The sequence below is a fragment of the Cheilinus undulatus genome, linkage group 17 (genome assembly GCF_018320785.1).
Source record: "Cheilinus undulatus linkage group 17, ASM1832078v1, whole genome shotgun sequence".
NCBI classification, from domain to species: Eukaryota; Metazoa; Chordata; class Actinopteri; order Labriformes; family Labridae; genus Cheilinus; species Cheilinus undulatus.
This window is the reverse complement of record NC_054881.1, coordinates 35,849,448-35,868,314: the sequence shown is the minus strand read 5'-3', so window position 1 is coordinate 35,868,314 and position 18,867 is coordinate 35,849,448. Positions and strand designations below refer to the sequence as shown.

Below are 18,867 nucleotides of genomic sequence, written 5' to 3'. Positions count from 1 at the left end.
GTGGAATTTAAATTACTATGAATAGAGTGCAATTAATTGTGATTAACTACAGGAACCCTGAGATTAATCGCAATTACAAAATGTAATCTTCTGACAGCACTAGTATTTTTTGATCCCCAGAAACCATTTTACCTCCAAAGATAATTTTGACACTGACCAAGTGTGCTATTTGGTAATTGGTAAAATGGGACACCAAAAATTCCCCTTTTCAACAAATACTGATTTATAGTAATTTTGATACACAATTACTTATCTTTTCAAAATGGACATTACAATTACACACTGAATATATATATATATATATATATATATTTTTTTTTTTTTTTTTTTTTACAGCCAAGCTCTGCCATTCCACTTACTTTTGAGATTTTGCATTTAAGTGTCAACCCATATAGTCCTTTGTGGGGTCCATCCCCCTGTCTCACAGGGGTCCCCACAGGTCATGACACTGGGGGCCGGGATTGGGCCAGACCTGGCTTGTTGTCCAACCATGAGGCCATGAAAGAGGGCCATTATAATGATAATGGTCGCATCTTGAGACTTTAACCGACCCCAGCTCATCACATTTGACCCAGAGAAGTCCTCGAAACACGTGTGGACCCTTTAAACAACTTAAACTTTAATTCTTCTTTTCTTATTTGTTGAAGTAAAAGCTCTGAAGACCCACAATGGATGCTCCTACACAGACAAAGCCAGGTATAAGCAAACTTTTTTTTTTTTACATTTAAGCTCAAACTTAAACAAAAGCGTAATTTGTTAACAAACTTGGTCAAAAAAGATAAAAATGTAATTAACTAAAACTACAGAGAGTCCTGGTTTAAAATGCAAGTTCTGCCTTTAAAGCGGTGTGGCTTAATTATATGTGTAGAAAAAAAGTCTAACACCTCACATGTTCAAACACTTAAAAAACAGATAATGTTTAAGTCTGTCAAAACTCCTCTTTAAAGTCTACAATTCGATAAATGTGTACCGAATTTGTCAAATAAGTGTCAAAAACGGTGTGAAATCCGTGGGTTAATTCCGTGACTTAATGGTGGAAATCGCGTTTTTAACCGTTTTCTTCCCTTCTTAATAGCCCACAATGGATACTAGCAGTGTTAGAAAGCATAGTGGGTGTCAATATAAAGTGACGGCCATATTTGCCGGTGCCGCTGTTGTAAACAAAAAGTGAGAGACAGACGCTTCACTGAATTTCGGGTCATTTTTATTTCTTTAATTTACAATGTCTTTGGGAATGTCTTATAAACCCAATGTCCATCAGCACATTCCGGGAACTTCAGGGAACCAGGGTAAGGAGAAAAACCGGGGGGAAATCAAAGTATGCGTCCGTTAAATCGAGTGTTAAATTCGGGGTCTCGGAGAATACCTGGAGAAAGACCGTGTCTGTAGTTTTTGTCCAGTTATATATATAGGGTCAGATCCTGGGAGCTAGGCTAATTCATATCCGCCATTATTACTAATGTAAAAGAGCGCCATCCGTGATATCAGGCGGCCGCGAAACACGGTTAGGATGTAAAACGAGAAGGCGACGGTTCCTTAAATGTGGTTATCCGTCGTCCCGTGTCCTGGTCCCGCCGGTTGGGAGCCGTTACACGGTGACAAAAATGTATCACTTGTGTCTTCTTGAGCCAGCCTTGTTCCGTTTCCTCCATGATGCTCCTCGGTCGGAGCTGCTGATTGATCTGCCTCTGAATTTTTTTATGACTCTTCGAGGACATCTCGCGACTGAAAGTGAATACTGCAGCCGAACAAAGCGGCAGGGGAGCGGCGAGAGATGGGAACAAAACCCCACCAGCCTGTGTTACGTTGTGGGAATTTGGAATTTTATTATAGTAACAATATATATTTTTGTATACAAAAGTTTTAGGATGATTCCAGCGTTGGTCTTCATAAAAGTGCAGAGCTGTTATCTTTGCATAAAAAATTAGGACATATTAAAATCAAAAGTTGGGCAATAAAGCAAGGGGTAGCCAAGGACAACATCCACCAAACCTCTGCTTTGTTCTGGGAATTTGTAATTTTATGATAATAATAATATATTTTTGTAGACAGAAATTTTAGGATCATTCCAGTGTTGGTGTTTGTAAAAGTACAGATTTATTATCATTGTGAAAAAATTATCTTAATTTATCACAAATTAAAAACAAAGGTTGGGCTATAAAAGCAGGGAATAGCCAAAAAAGGAGAACAAAATCCACCAAACGTCTTTTATGTTATGTTATATTATTGGAATTTAGTGTTTAGTTAAAACAGGGTATCCTCAGCGTCTTAAGAAACATTTTGAGTTAATAAATTAATGTAGCCAAAATTAAGCCTTTAGAAAGGATTAAAAAGTCTTAATTGCAAGAATATGAGGTCTTATTTTTTTCTTAAATGTTTCGAGTAATCCAAAGATGTTGTAGGCTTTAAAATCAGAATTAAGGAGTGTTCTAAGTATCCTTAAATGGGCTTTTATACCTTGTATTTTTTTCTTAAAAACTAAATGTATGCTGTTCTTCTTTTAGCTTTAACTACAGTGCAAAACTTTCAAATACTGCTGCCATTAGTCTTAAAGATGCAATGTGTAACTTTTATCTTAGTAGCATTTTGACGAACAAATTTAGTAAAAATAAAACAATTTAAACATATATAGCTATCTAAACCAGTATTTTACCACCTGAATATATGTATTTTTAATTAATTTAAAATAAGCCTTTGGTTATTTATAGGGAGGGTCCTCTCCATGGAGTCCACCATCTTGGAATTTTTGCATCTTGCATGTTTCTACAGTGCCCCAGAAGGGACAAAATAACAGAAATAAATGTTCTAAATTCCATTTTTTGCCATGGTTACCATCAGAAATGAGCATTGCAATCTAAAGCCTGACCTTTAGATGTTGCTAAATTCCCCAATTTTTACACACTGCACTTTAAAGTAAAAAATAAGACCTTATGGTATGAGGGTTTTCTCATTGTCTAGTCTTAAAATGTCCCCCAAAAAGGTCTTATTTGCATAGTATGATAACAATCAGCATTTTCTTCTTTTTGTTGTCACATTAGAAATTGAGATGCAATAGTCTGAAAATGTAGGTAGTGATCTAACAAGGTCTTAAAAATAATGTCAGATCATCAATATATACCCTGTAAAATAACGATATATATTTAGTAGAGTTAAGTTTTAGGACAATTCCAATAGTGGTCTCTATAAAGGTACATAACTGTTTTCATTGCGTAAAAATATTCCTAACTTACAAGGGTAGAAAAAGTACATTTACTTTGATTACAACTTAAATAAAAGTAAAACTACTTGTTCACAAATATACACAAGTGAAAATAAAAAAATAACTAATTTAGAGTTCACCTTTAGTAATGAGTACTGTGTAGTTACTACACAAGGTCCTCACTTTCAGTATTTTTCAACAAACACAAGCAATTTATCATTTTATACTGTAGCAAACACAACAGTAGAAAGATCAAAAACTGTTCTTTCCTGTAGGCTGGGCATGGGTATGAATTAACATATCTTTGTTTTTTTTCTATTTTGATCACTCTAGCAAATTTACTGATTTATTTAACTTAAAGCCTTGTAACAATCATAAAAACTAGAGCTGAACAGTTTTGAAAAAATATCAAACTGATTCTTTTGACTTATGCTGCAGCTGCAATATGAATTGTTGTATTGATGGTAATCGTCATTTTTATGTTATTCTCATTTTCAAAGTTATAGGTAGGTGGGTAGTCTTTTATTGTCATTGCATTGCAAAAACACAACAAAATTACACTTGGCACTCTCCTCTGTAACAGCAAACACAGTTGTCCAAGGGGTGGTTAGAAATCCGCAGCCTCACATCGTCCATCCTGCTAGCGAGGGAGCGGGAACCTGCGAGAAAGATGCTCGGTACGTCAGGTTTGGTGGGGCCGCTCTTAGCCTAGCCTGCAGCCTGCCTAATTTGCCCCGCTTCCATGTTATTGCGCCAAGCTGTCTCTGCCTCCTCCCCACCTGGCTGTAGGTGCTCCACGTCCTCCTCTCAGTCTCTGAGCACCCCATTCTCAAGATAATCTCTGTCGGGAAAGATGTAAACTCTGTGGGCACGCATCCTTTGCAGTTGTCGAAGAAGCAGGTTCTTTTACACAGAATAGTAGGGCTTTGTTTTGCTACTAGTGATTGAGCGCCGGGCCGCTGCATTCATACGCGCCGCCCCATGCTGCCTCAGTAGGTAGCATTCAGCAGTCTTCTGTTGTGTTAGAAAACATTTACAAATAAAAAGAAAAGTTTTGCAAAATATTCTAGAGAAAGTTGCTGCCTCAATGTTAGCCTGGAGTGTAAAGCATAATATCTCTACTGGTTTTTGACTAATTTTAAAGAAACACTGCAACTTCTGCAATTTGGACATTACAGTAGAATCTATATTGCCATTTAATCTAAAGTTTATTTAATTGCCCAGTCTTAGTAGCCAATGAGAAGTTGTGCGGTAAAATATGATCTCTCCGTATTGGCAAAACAACATGATAATATGAATCTCCAAAAGGTTTCTTTTAAGTCAAAGTCACACCCCTATAATAAAACAACAATGCAGCTGTTGTGGGATGTGATGTAAAATAATTCTCTTACTGAATCCTGCTGTGTGTTCAACAGAGGTGGAAAAAGTATAAGAGTATTGTACTCAAGTAAAAGTACAAGTACTTTTTTTTTTTTAAAGAACTCAAATAAGTACAAGTACCCCCAAAAAACTACTCAGTTACAGTAATCTGAGTAAATATAATTAGTTATTTTCCACCCTTGGTACTCAGATTTGCTTTTCTGTCTTCATATAAAAGACTTTATGTTTCTTAGTGATTTCCCCTTGTTGGTATGAGTTTTTTTTTTTTCCAATGACCTCAAATCCAATGAGCCAAATGATGAATAAAGTAATTAGCTACACGTTAGTTATGGCAGTTTATGGGGCTTCTGGCATTGACTAATGCTTGCTTGTTGCTTCTCAACAGTTGGGAACCTCCAGTCTCCCTCAGCAGCTAACCTGGCTACAATGCAGTCCTACAGGCCTCTTTTGAGTGACTATGGACCTCCATCTCTGGGATTCTCACAGGTAAATCTCACAATCCATTATAGCCGCTACCAATTTAAGCAAAAACAGCTGTCTACAGAAAGAGAGGGGGGGGAAATGTTAAATGTGCCTTATGCATCTGTGAGATTTGGGATCTTATTTACTCTTTCTTAATTTCCAGCAAGGTTTCCTCTCTGCTGTTTCCTGCTAACGAGGCTGCTTCAATTATCTTAAATGAGAGTTCTGACTGTATTTTGGGTGCAAAAGAGGCTAATCTCACAACACAGCAGGGGGACGGATTGACAAAAAGTTCAGTCCTGTCTTTAAATGTTTATATGGATGACACACAGGGGGAAACCTGCAAGAAAGGTTTTATGCTCTTTCTACAGATTCAACAGTTATTCTGTGGCAGGTTATTAACAGTAACGTTGGAAAGCAAATATTATGCAGAGCCATGACATCTTGTCGGAGGGATAATGTCGATCAGTGTCGAGTAAAATATGGATTAGCATATCCTGTGTAAATTTACCTCATAAATCAGAAAATTCAGGCTCTGTTTCTAAATTTAGTAGTAGTTGTAATCTGTTTAAGTAAAAAATAGATTTATGGTGATCTGTTGAACTGTGAGAGAACTGTACAGAGCCTATAGATAATCCTAATTCCAGGTATATGGTAATTTTATGATTGGCAGGGGATGTTGGTATTTTATTTTTGCATTACTCGTGGCTGGTTAACTTCTTATTTACTCACCTGAAGTCTAGTGGTAATAAAAGTTTATAGGTCTATAGATTACCATAGGAATGTTGCACATCCATTAGTTTTGTTTCCTTGTAATTTTTGATGAATGTTTGTCTCTCCTCTTTTCTCGCTGTGATCTTAATTAGAAATAACAGATTACCACAAATATTTAATCTGAAGTGTGCTGAATTTTCTCATCTTGCTCTGTTTGCTCTGACTTCAGGGCTCCTCTGGCAGCCAAGTGCCTCAGAACAAATATGCAGAGCTGCTGGCTATCATTGAAGAGCTCGGAAAGGAGATCAGGCCCACATACGCTGGAAGCAAGAGTGCAATGGAGAGACTGAAAAGAGGTAACTGTTGACTGGGGTAGTTGCCTTAAAACTATTATTAAAATTATGCAGTATGGAAGTGTTTGTTTATCTAAATTTGTCTTTCCTCAAAGGAATAATCCACGCCAGAGGGCTGGTTCGTGAGTGCCTGGCTGAGACGGAGCGAAACGCACGGTCCTAGCTAATGAACACACCCAACACCCCCCCCACCACCACCACCACCGACCCCTGCAAGAAGAACCAACAGCGTGCGTTTCATGAAACAAAAATAAGAAACTTGCATGGCATTTCCTTTGAGAAAGAGGAAGTAAAAAGAGGAAAGGGATGGAAAAGAAAGCTCCTAGAGTGAAAAAGTTACAACTCATGACTCCTGAGGGATCATTTAAATCATATGTGGGTCACTGGAAATCAAACAGGAGGATGATCATGTGTTTTTACGTCCCACTTTGGGATTATTAAGTTTTGAATTCATATTTAAAATGTTGATTTGTGCATGCAAATGGGCCCGTGGGTATTGTAGACAGTGCATGGCTTGTACAGGGGTAGATGGAGAAGACTTCTTCTTGTTTTTGATAGTATTTGGTCTGATTTTCAGACCCTTATAACACACGTGATTGAGTGAGCAAGGGACAGAGATGTGCCAAATGCATCGGTTCATTTGTGTTGAGGCTGGTTTTGGTATAAAAAAAGGAAAATGCTGTTACCTGCATCTTTGTATGTATTTATTACTCAGTGTAATAAATTGTATTTTCAAGATAGCTGTCTTGTGTCATTCAGTGTATTTAAGTTATTGTACTCTACTAAGAGGTTTCCTTATCTGAAGTCATCGGCTTAACTTTTAATTAATCCAAGTTAAGTCTTCTGACCAAAAACAAACATAAGCAGTGGAAATTTTCTGGAAGTTGATCAAACTGGAGGATTTGGATTTAATAGTCTCTTGAGTGTCCTAGATCTTAATCAGATGTCCAGTAACCTTACAGTTTCTACAGTTTAAAACCAAAAAGAAAAACTTATTCTACATTAGAGATTTTTTTTTAAAACTAACAATCTATTTCTCTTCAGAATGAGCTGAAAATGTCTGCCATTTTAACAAAAGATGTACTTTATCTCTAGTTTCCTTTATGCTGTATCACTATTTACATTTGCCACAAACAATCAGATGAAGTAGCCATTAAATGTTTTTAAATATCTTGAAATATCAGAATAAACTGAAATAAAAGAGCAAGATTTCTTTCAAAAAGCATTATGTAAATAATAGGGGATGTTAATGCAAGATGAGTTAAGTCCTTAGTACTTAGAGCTGTAAAGTCAATGTTCCTACATGTTTTTAAAAATCAATTTTAAGACTTTTAAGTCATGAACTGAGAAAAGTTAAAACCACTTTTTGCACAGTAAATGCTAAAAAATGAAAGGAATATGAAATTTCTCAGTAAAACAGACCAGGGCTGAATTTTCTGAATTAACAAACTGTTAATGAAATTTAAAATGGTATGGGGCAAAAATTGTTTGGTCATAAACCCTCGAATTTGATGATTTCTGTCACATTTAATGCCTCCATTCTATCAGTATGCCGCATACTGATATTTATCAGAATCAGCAGCACATCTGCTGATAATAAGCAGGTGTGCTGGGATTACGCTAAACAATTTAACTATTACAAAGTAGAAAAATGCTTTTGTCAGGGAAACCTGTTAGAAGAAGGGTGACTTACATTGATTTTTTCAGTGGGCAACCTGGTAGCCCAGATGTTAGATAACTGGACGTTTGTTTAATAACAGTAGAGAGTGGGAAAGTTTGACTTGACTTCTAAAATGTAAGACCTCTCACTGTTAAAATTTAGCCTTTTTAAGGCCTTGAATTTTAAAATTGCAATTTAAGACTATTTAATGATAGATAGGACCCTGAAAGTGCATAAATATAATGAAATATTAACAGAACTTATTGACTTAATATTGAATTTATTATGCATGTCTCACATAGTAATATTAGAATTCATCACTTAAGGGATGATGTATCTTGGGGGTCTCTAATGCACCAAAATCTTTCCACCATTTATTCCGTGATAAATGAGTTATTAAATATCTAATCAATAAAAGTAGCACACAAACATGCACCTAAATGTGTAGAGAAAGATTAAAAACTCAGTCTACTTCTGTAATCCCACAGACGTTCATTGCTCCGTCATTTTTTGTCCCAACAGATGTGTACACCTCCTTCTGCTAACAGCCAATAGAATCACAGAGTGAAAGTGACGACCAATCACAGCGCTGCATTTCTAAAACAGAGCTCAGCCAATAGCGTTTCAGACAGTGAACGTTACAGCAGCCAGCTATCACTGCAGTGCAGTAGCCAACCAGGATCCAGCTAGCCAACTTGACTACTCAAAGGGGAATATGGATGAAATAATGATACTAGTCAACGGGTAGGTTCATTAATTTTTTAATTACGTCCTTCTGTACCACATGTTTTCTGTTAGATACGGGTTTTCATTCGGGTTTTGTGTGTAATCATTTCGCCCGCGTTGTCCCGTGCCTACGCTTTGCTTACAAACCTGTAATAAACCAACTTAGCACAACTTAGCTAGCTGGCTAACCAGTTCATTTCCCAGTCGGTGGTTGCTAGTTGTTGCTAGCATGGTTGCTAGATAACTGGCATGGGCTTTAGTGGAGTTGACAGGCAACTTTGTCGGTCTGTCCGCTTGCAGCATCAGTGCTACTGTCTGACAACGATGCTAAAGCAGCTACAGTGGCTTGTTTCATTGTTCAAGCGGCTGCAGTTCAGTCTACCATATATTGTCTACATCTTAAAGATCATGCTGTTTACAAGGTGTTTAAGCGATTATGATATTATATCAAAAAACTGTCAAATTCAAAACAAGCTCTGACACGAAGGAAACACAAGTCATGACACACACATGGGGATCGTTGACAGGAAGCTGGATGCTAATGCGTTGCATTTTACTCATTAGCTTGAATTGTGTTTATGTTTTGTTTCTGTTTTGGTATCGCTCTATTGTTGATGTAGGTCAAAACTGTAACATGGGTGGTGATTATTCTCCGCACTAATAGATGTGTAAGAAACATCTCAATCCTGCTCTCTCAGATTGTCATGGCAGTTGATCAACAGTTTTATTTGCATAAACACCGTATTTGCTCATCACATGTCTGACTCTGCCTCCTGTTTTCTGTTTTCTTGTTGTCTAGCTGTCACACTGACCCCCCCTGCCCGGGCCCATAAACATGTCCACAGATGACAGTGTCTCTGAGGATGTGTCCAGCTCGGGGGCTTTGAGCCACTGCCATGCTAGTGCAGATGGGGATGGGGGAAAGGAGAGTGAAACCTCTCTGGTGTCCTCGGAGGGGACATCAGCCTCTGGACTGGCTGTCTCCGAGGGCAGACGCACAACCTCCCAAACAACAGGAGGCACTGTGGAGAGCAGGCCAATGGACATCACACCAACATGCAACAAGATCAGGTGCAGTAACTAGTACCATACTCTGCTCACAGGTGCATGTCAGAAAATTAGAATATGATGAAGAAAATGCATTTTTATCCTGTGATTTAATTCAAGAAGGGAAACATCCATATATTCTGGACCAGTTTCATAAATGGTGAAATATTTCATGACTTTTTTGTTTTACTATTAATGATTAAAGCTTACAGCTCATAAAAACAAAAAATCCACTATCTCACAATATTAGATTATCACAAAACACCACTCCAGAAAAAGGATTTAAAGGCATAAATATTGACCTTCTGGAAAATTATGCTCATTAATGCACACAGTAATTGTTTGCGGCTTCTTTTGCACAAATTACTGCATCTATGCAACGTGTCATTGAGCCAATCAGTCCGTGGTGCTGCTGGGGTGTTATGAAGCTCAAGTTGCTCTGATAGCAACCTTCAGCTTGTCTGGATTGTTGAGTCTGGTGCCGCTCATCTTCCTCTTGACATTTCCCCAGGGATTCTCTATGAGGTTCAGGTCACGCCAGTTGGCTAGCCAGTCAAGCACAGTAACACCATGGTCAGCTTCGCTGTGGGAAGGTGCCAAATCCTGCTGGACAAGGCAATCGCAGCAGATGGAAGCATGAATTGCTCTAAAACTCCTTGTAAATGGCTGTCATAGTTGACTCTTGACTTGTTAAAGCACAGTGGAGCAACAGCAGTAGATGACATGGCAACCCAGACCATCACTGACTGTGGGAACTGAAAACACTGGACCCCAAGCACTGAAGGATTCTGTGCCTCTATGATCTTCCTCTAGACTCTGGGACCTGGATTTCCAAATGAAATCAACATTTACTTTCGTCTGGAAACAGGACTTTGGACTTCTGAGCAAGTTCTTTTTCTCCTAAGTCCAGATGAGAAGCTTATAATGCCTGTGGCTCAGGATTGGCCTGACAGGAAGAACACCACACTTGGACCCATCTGTGTGGGGTGTCTCTTGATCCACTGACTCCAGCCTCAGTCCACCCCTTCCTAAGTTCTTGAATCTGCTTTGTTTGACAGTCCCTTGAAGGCTGAGCTCATCCCTGTTGTTTGTGCACCTTTTCTTACCCCTCTTTTCCCTTCCAGTCAACTTTCCATGAAAATACTTTGATCTGGAACACACAGAAGACCTAATATAAAGCACAGTAGAACTAAAAGTAAAAATTACAAAGATATTTTACTATGGCAGTACAGCCTCTGAGAACAGCCTGACCTTTAAGCAGGAACTTTCTGGCATATCCTCCTTGTGGGGGTCAAGCCAGCAGTCTTCCCCATGATTGGGGTTGTGTACTGAACCAGAGGGAGAGAATGAAAGCTCAGAAAACCTTTGAAAATTAGACTTTTGTATTACATTCTAGGGCTGGACGATTAATTGAAATTTGATCGTGATTTCAATTTTGGCTTCTCACAATTCTAAAAACATTATAATTGAAGAAAAAGGATTAATGTGTTGCACAGCGTGGCGTGTATGCAAGTTCCTACGCTGTAAAAGCACCATGAATGCACCTGCGTTGCGTGCGCAGCTGCAGCAAGCGTGTGATGTATATGGATCAATAATACGAGCAGCGAGCGCTTAAAAACATGACAGAATGGCAGCCTTTGGTTGAGAAGAAGGGTAGGACATGGTAGGACAATTTGCATGTTGCAAATTTTACAGGAGTGCATGTAGATTGGGTTTTTAATTTTATTTATTGTTTTTTATTGCTATTATTTGATATTATTTTACTTGTTACTCATTTATTTTTCATTGTTCTTTTAAGTTGTGGTTCAATAAATACTCAAGTTTTGAAATCAATGAATAATTGTGCTTATTGATTGTGATTTCAATATCAATCAAAATAATCATGATTATTATTTTGCCATAATTGTCCAGCCCCACAATATTCTAATATTTTGAGATGTGGACTTTTGATTTTTATGTACTATAAGCTGTAATTAACAAGATTTAAACAAAAAAGTCTTCAAATGTTTCACTTTCTTTGTTAAAACCACAAAGAATTAAACAATTTATAAGGGGTAATAAAAATGAAAGTTCAGTTATAGTTAAGTTGAAAGGTGCTATTTGATCTGTGTCCATAAAAGTGAAAAGGAGAGAACCAGTCATGCTTTTACATAGTGAATAAACATAGCTTTTTCTCTGAGCAGAGGATTACTGTGAAAGCCATCTTGTCCAAGGGATCAAAATGCTTTCCTACATATAACTGATGTTAAATTCAGTTCTTTAAATTTAACCTATATACTACAAACCACCATTGATGTATTTTTCACTTCTGAACTTGATGGAACATGTATTGACATGCTATACTATTTACATGAAAGACATCATTGTACATCCCCTTTTAAAAGCCAAATCAGAGATATGATGGGATAATCCTTTACTGATCCCAAGAGGGGAATTTAGGCGCTGCAGCAAATCAAATACAAAAATAGCAAGGAGGTAAATCCAAATAAAATAGAGGACGGAATAAATAAGATACAAGAAGATAAATCAAATAGGAGGTTCGTGCAACTTGTAAACAAAGCAGTAAATGAATTATACAACAGAACTGAAGATGTTCTGTGTGGTATTAACTGCAAGTTAATGTAACAAGGGAAATAATAAAGTGATATGGTTGTACAGTAGAACATTGTATGATGGGATTATATGGACAAAAACAGAATGTTTAAGATATAATAATAATGATTAAAACTTCCATTTAAAGAGTTCTTTACAAATTAAAGTTATGAAAGGGCTTTACAAGGGCCTAAAATGAAGCAGGCAGAAGATAAACAAGCAAGGACAAGGACTGAGAAATTAAAAAAAAAAAATCTAAAAACAAGTACAATTCAAGTAAAATTTTAAATTCAAGTACATCATGGTAGGCTCGTTGATCAATGTGTGCTTACAGAATAGATTTAAAAGAGATCGCTGGCTCAGCTGACCTGATCTCCTCGAGCAGATGGCTCCACAGTTTTGGAGCCCTAACAGAAAATGTTCTGTCCCCTTTAGTTTTCAGTTTGGTATCTGGAACACACAGAAGACCTAATATAAAGCACAGCAGAACTGAAAGTAAAAATTACAAAGATATTTTACTATGGCAGTACAGATAATTGTGCCAGTTAAGTAGGAATATGTATTTAATGTATTATGTATATGTATAACATTGTAGTGTGACATGGAATTTACAATACGGTAGGTGAAATATACATTTAAAGTGCAGATGTATGAAATTATATGACATGACTGCAGGATATCTTTAGTTTTTACTTAGAAAGTAATCTGAGGTTTAGTATGCCTTAGAGCAGCAGTGCTCTTCGTGTGGTGCTGGTACCTAAAGGGGTTCTTAATGAGTGAAACAATGATATAACTTTTGTCTACTGTGTGGTAATGGCTTTCTTGCTTTTTCTCTGAGTCATGTCAAAGCAAAAAAATCGTTCAGACAGAGGAACCTGGTGGAAAAAATAAAACAAAAAAGGATTTAGGTAACCACTGCTGATTAGTCAAAGATACAAGCTGTTTACATACTGCATCCATGACATTTTGCATTAGTGTCCCAGTGTATGAGTTAACATTGCATTATGGCTTCAGGAAAGTGGAGGGGGGGCCACGAGGGCACAACTGAGCACACAGTGGGAGCTCCACTAAAACCTAGCACAATAAGTAAGGAAATTTGTGTTTGGTGGATTATTTGTTCTAACAATGCTTCTTGGAAATAAATCTTGAACTTTTGGAAAGCCTGTTTATTTACCTTTAAATGGTGCTGAATTTGTAAGGAACATGCATTTGTGGGATGAGCAGCAGAGCTGAGTTTGTGGGTTGTTCCTGTGAAAAAATTTGCCATATCTTGTTTGCCAATTTGTATTCTTCTCTTGACTCCTGTTTGGTGTTGGCAATCTAACATTTTATTAATTTTACAAACAGGAGCCTCAGCAGCGTGTAGAAGAACTGTACACAGCCACAACAGCCTGGCACCTCCCCCTCATACTGATCATCAGCCTAGTCACACACTGCTGTGGGACGGCATCCCATTCTTCAACTAGAAGATTTGACCCAAATCAGCCAATGTGGTTGTGTTGGTCACTCTGGCACCAACAGAACACCAAAGCTGATCCCACAAGTGTTCAATGGGGTTGAGGTCTGAATTGCATGAATGCCATTCCGTCTTCTCCGCTCACAAATTCTGGAGGTAGTCTCTGATAAACCCTGCTCTGTAGGGGCGAGAGCTGTCATCTCTATGTCCCAGACTGTAAGGATATGGAATTGGCACCTGATTGTCAGCACCTGGGGGAACAAGAGTCAAAAGCAACAGCAAAATAAGCTGTTTGGCATTTTCAGAGATGTGGAAAATCTTTTATGGACACAACCCACATACTCAGCTCTGCTGCTCATCTCAGAAGGCCTGTCCTTACAAATGTGGCGCCATTTAAAAGGGAAATAAACAGGCTTTCCAAGGTTCAAGTTTTATCGCCAAGAAGCATTGTTACAACAACAAAATTAACCTACCAGACACAAATTTCCTTTTTTATTGTGCAAGGTTTAGTACAACTACAGAGATGCCCAACCCAAAGCACTATTCTGCCTTGCAAGCTCCAGCATTACACATCACCAGCTTGTTCTCCTCATTACACCTTTATCATTACCCGTGTAACATCCAAACTAACAAAATTAACAAGTACGATGATTTCTCTTCATTTGAGCAATTAGTGAAAACCATTTTTCTAAATGCAGTTTAAGTACTACCTCTCTGTTCCGAAAAAGGCTAATGAAAAAACGTATCTTCCTTTAATTGCTATTAATCTTTTAACATACGAATAACATATGAATAGATGTAAAATACAGCCAACAGGAGACCCCAGATGCTGATATTGCCAGCAGTAATTTAAAGTTATTTAACATTACTCTACTTTTGGGTGGATGAAATTATATAAAAAAATAAAGTGTGAGTGTTGTCATACATTTAAGGATATAATCCATCTCAGAGAATGCACTGCCAACACCAAACAGCTGGTAACAAATCTTGTACTTCCTAACCCTTCAAGTTATCTGTACTTTCAGAATCATACACCATGACTATTGTATTTTTAAGGAGGGCTTTACCTTCCCTACAAGGTGAAAGTGTAATATTTAAGTTGTAAATTAAGCCTATATTGGATCTAGCTCAGCTGGTGCAGCATTGTAAATGTGCATGAAAAAACAGCACCATAAGAATGAACTTGTATTCCAAATAAGCTACGTGTGATCTTACACATAACTAATGCAAAGGATTTCTTGGCGAGAAATGCATCTATTTTTATCTTTGTCTTATGTATACATATATTACAATGGCTGTACAGCATGTGATTTATTATATGATTTCATTACAGAAGTCTGTGTCTGAGCACAGATGAAGCGTTTGAACAGGGAAAGAGCCTCCCATTCATCAACCCGAGCTCCCTGGAGACACTGCGGGCTTTGGTGCAGGAGATCCAAAGCAGTGGAGAGACGGACCCCGAGATCTGGAAGGACTGTGAGGTGGGGAATTATCACAGAGCCTGATAAACGAAATCCTAGTCCAACATGTCAATACTAGCTGATGTGGTTGGAACAAAGTTAGAGGTAGCTGTTATGGCAGTTGTTGTGGCTGCAGCAGTGTCTTTTTGAGCTGTCACTTTTATTTTTTATGCAGATCACACCTGACAGTGAGACAGACACATGCACCACACTGCAGCTGATCTTTTCAGACACAGGAGGTGATTTGTGGGTAATAGACCACTCTTATGTGCTGAACACAATGAAACCTCACTGAATCATTCATCAGGCTGAAGGCTGCTTAGTTTGCACTCCTGATCTCAAAACTGAGAATTGTTTAGCGATATCATGAGAGATTTCTTTTAGGTTTTCTTGCCCTTTAAATGCAAAACAGTGGGGATACAGGAAATGAAAATGGTTCTTCTCACCCTCAACGCCTGCAAACTCAGACATGTTTGGCAGGTTTCATCATGTGGACTCTCATGGGGATAAGAGGAGATAATGAAGTTCACATCATTCACTTCTGGAAGTGAAAAGAAATTGAAGTTTTTTTGTGATGGTAAGTCATCTTGATAAAGGGTTATTGTTAAAACATGGTTATAAATTAGAACTACCACCAGGCAGTTGCACGACTCTAAAGCCCGTTTCAGACTGGGAGTGTGACGTGCGCGTCTCGACCGCAACACGCATGGATTTTTGGTTTGGGCTTTCAGACTGCCTGCATGTGCGCAGCGTCTCACGCTGCTGATACGCCCAGCTCAGGCGCGGAGAGTTCAGAGATTCGAAGTGTTGCCTATTTTTTCTGCGCATCGCATGCGGCTGTGGACCATATTAGACAGGAAAATGATAAATAGAGAACCATTTTTTACATCGTTGTGGCAAACATGTACATAGAATATGTTTAAAATGTGTTTCTTGATAACCCTGAGGAAGGCCACAAGCTTAAATGCGCCTGTTTTATAAAGTTGTTCTCTAAAGATCAACTATTAGTGAGGCTTTATGTCTCCACACTGGTAGAATATGTCACAGGAAAGATAAACACCGTATGAATGCTTTTCTGGTTTGTGCTTTTTAAATTAAAAGCCTGTTTTTGTATTTCTATAGAGAAACTCCTTGGACCTGTACAGAATGCTTTTATTTTGAATAGTTCCTGACATACTTCCTCTAAACACTGAATCAATAAGCTTGTTGGGGGTTTATTCAGTTAAAACTCATGAAGAAGGACAGGGCTTTGAGAGCAGGAAAATGCGGCTGATACGCAGCAAACTCGCGCTCTGTGTGAAAGCCGTACCGGCAGGAGCCGGAGCTGACATGCGTGGTGCACGCAAGCAGCAAAACACGCTCCCAGTCTGAAACAGGCGTAAGGTGTGTAATTGCTGGACAGAGAAAGTGCAGAGGTGGGACAAAAAAAAAAATGGCTCTTGTGATTTCTAACTCAGACCATGTCCCTTCAAAATGTGTTCATTTCATTGTTAAGTCTCAGTGTGTGTTTGTGTAAATGTTAAAGAAAATCATTCAAATTCTTGAGATATCTCATTCTCAAGCAGTGGATGAATATGAGGCCAAGTGACCTTGGCCTTTGAACTACAAAGGCATAAAGATTGTGTTTCACATAATTTCATATCACAGTGCATCGTCTTCTCTGTTTGCTTTGTCTGCTAAAGGGTCGATGGCTACATCTGTTTCAGCTGGTTGAGAAGCAATACCAAGAGCAAATCCTCGCTCAGCAAGAACAATACCAGTGCCAAATACAGGTAAGCCTCTTTAGTTGTCATGTCTTTCCAAACGATCTAAATTAAGATATTTATTTATCCATGGTAATAATAATTCATTCTTTTCCTTCCAGTTGATTCAGGATGAAATTAAAGCTCTGGTTCAGCTCCAGAACCGCCAGGCCTGCATCCAGCCACACACAGAGTTCTCTCCAACTTCAGCGACCAAAATGACATCAGACACAAAGGAATATATTTACCCGCTTCTCCCTCCGGACTGCACGGTCTCCAAACATGTGGCCAGTGACAACGACAGCCTGGCAGCCCCTGCACACACCCCCTTCAGCTCTCCGTCACCTCCTCTCCCGAGATCAGAGACGGCCAACCAAGGGGAGGAGCGGGCGACCACGGTGCTCAGCAGTGGGTATGGGACTCTGTCAGCCTGGGAAACCGGTCTGGAACCTGCCGGGTCTCCAGGGGACAACGAGGATGTAGTTGAAGGGAGGGAGAAGCATCACTGGTCCCCAAACTTCCAGGAAGACCCAGAGACAGTTTTAGTCGGCTGCCAGAAGGATTATTCCAATGAGAGGACTCTTGTAGTGGAGGAGGCTAACCCATCAGTGCACCAGCAGAGAGCCGCTGGGTATGTCTGCGCCTTATATAAGAAACATTACTCACAGATCCCTCAGTAAGCTATCTTTAGATCTTAAAAAGTCTTTGAAAATTAACAGTTCTATTCGATTTGAATACACACACTTAAATTCAACCAGAAAAGAAAAATAGGGAGAAAATTAGAATAAAGTGCCTTTTTTTCTAGGCCTTTCTATCTTTATACAGAGTACAGGATGGAGTCGTAAAGCGGAGATTGGGAGATTGGGAGACCATGCTGTGAATGGCTGATGACAGAAATTGAATCTTGAGCCCCTCTCTGAAAGCTTAAACCTCCTTGCTCTGGACACACAATTTCACCACTGAGCTCCATAATTTACAGGTTTCATTGTCAGAGAATTAAAGAAAGTAATCATCTCTACCCGTAATTTGGCCAGTATTGTGGTTTGTATTGAATTATGAGTTGTGTGAATCATTATGTCCTTACCATTCATCTATTTTTGTGTCCAGTTTTTGCTTCCTTTCCAGGTCAAGGTCTTGTTTTATGATTGCAATGTCTGATCTTTTGACACACAAGTGCAGCTGAAATGTTAAAGAGATAGTTCCTCCTTTTTTTTTTATAGTAAACATATCAAATATTCAGTGAACTAGACACTGTTGATACCAGTGAGCATGGCCCCTTGTTTATTAAGAGCATAGGTGAAGTAAAGGCACAGAAGCAAAGTAATAACCCACTGTGGGCCATGTGTGCATTTCAGTTTCCTTAATGAGTCCAACTTAGGGTTGTCACTATACTATACTGATACAGAAACATGACTAATTTCAAATCTTTCTAGATTAAGCTAGCTAGCTAGCAAATCCTTCTAGATAGATGTTACACAGAAATGGTTTTAAGACAACAAGGTGAATGTTCTGGAGTGGCTGAGTCAAAGCCCAGACCTCAATCCAGTAGAGAATTTGTGGCTGGACTTGAGAAGGGCTGTTCACGCCTGCCTGAGCAGTTTTGCAAAGAAGAATGGAGTAAAAATGAAGTGTTCAGATGTTCTAGCCTGAGACCTATCCACACAGACTCAGTGCTGTGATTGCAGCCAAAGGTGCATCTACTGACTGACTTGAAGGGGTGATTATTTATGCAGTCACTTATTTTACATTACATATTTTATTTACCTGGCATCACTGAAGAAATCTGTTCCACTTTGACGTTAAAGAGGTTCTTCTGTTTTGTTTTGTCGAAAAAGCCAAATCAAATGGACCATGATTGATTTATAAAATCAATAAAAGGGTAAAACATCCAAGGGGATGAATACTTTTTAAAGGCACTGTAAGTGTAAATCAGGCTTTATTCCTACCCATAAAATATCAGTTTAGGTTTATGCTGCTATATCTTCTGAAGTTTTTAAAATTTGCTTGTTGACTCTGACTGCCCTTTGATGGGAATTATGATTTTCTTTACTTGACAACTGTCTTGTTCCTTCACAT

The 18,867-nt window shown here is 38.5% G+C and overlaps 2 protein-coding genes across 5 annotated transcripts in view; both read left to right on the top strand.

Moving 5' to 3' along the window:
- Positions 1-489: 489 nt before the first annotated feature.
- On the top strand, positions 490-6,844 carry LOC121525354 (cyclin-dependent kinase 2-associated protein 1). 2 transcript variants are annotated; one of them, XM_041811306.1, is made up of 4 exons: positions 490-696; positions 4,965-5,065; positions 5,985-6,111; positions 6,204-6,844. In XM_041811306.1, the coding sequence occupies exons 1-4, from the start codon at positions 669-671 to the stop codon at positions 6,269-6,271; spliced, it is 324 nt and encodes a 107-aa protein (XP_041667240.1). In that variant the 5' UTR covers positions 490-668; the 3' UTR covers positions 6,272-6,844. The 2 variants fall into 2 exon arrangements, with proteins under 2 accessions (XP_041667240.1, XP_041667239.1); XM_041811305.1 differs by lacking the exon at positions 490-696 and adding an exon at positions 1,155-1,289.
- A 1,549-nt stretch (positions 6,845-8,393) lies between these two features.
- LOC121525623 (M-phase phosphoprotein 9) overlaps positions 8,394-18,867 on the top strand; it is a 30,539-nt gene continuing 20,065 nt past the window's right edge. For 2 of the 3 annotated variants that reach the window (XM_041811694.1, XM_041811693.1), the window contains exons 1-5: positions 8,394-8,512; positions 9,294-9,565; positions 14,923-15,070; positions 16,732-16,821; positions 16,914-17,422. In XM_041811694.1, coding sequence (XP_041667628.1) covers positions 9,330-9,565; positions 14,923-15,070; positions 16,732-16,821; positions 16,914-17,422 — 983 coding nt within the window. In that variant the 5' untranslated portion in view covers positions 8,394-8,512; positions 9,294-9,329. Of the gene's footprint in view, positions 8,513-9,293; positions 9,566-14,922; positions 15,071-15,472; positions 15,627-16,731; positions 16,822-16,913; positions 17,423-18,867 lie in introns of those variants that run through there. The other variant, XM_041811695.1, reaches the window with a different exon arrangement.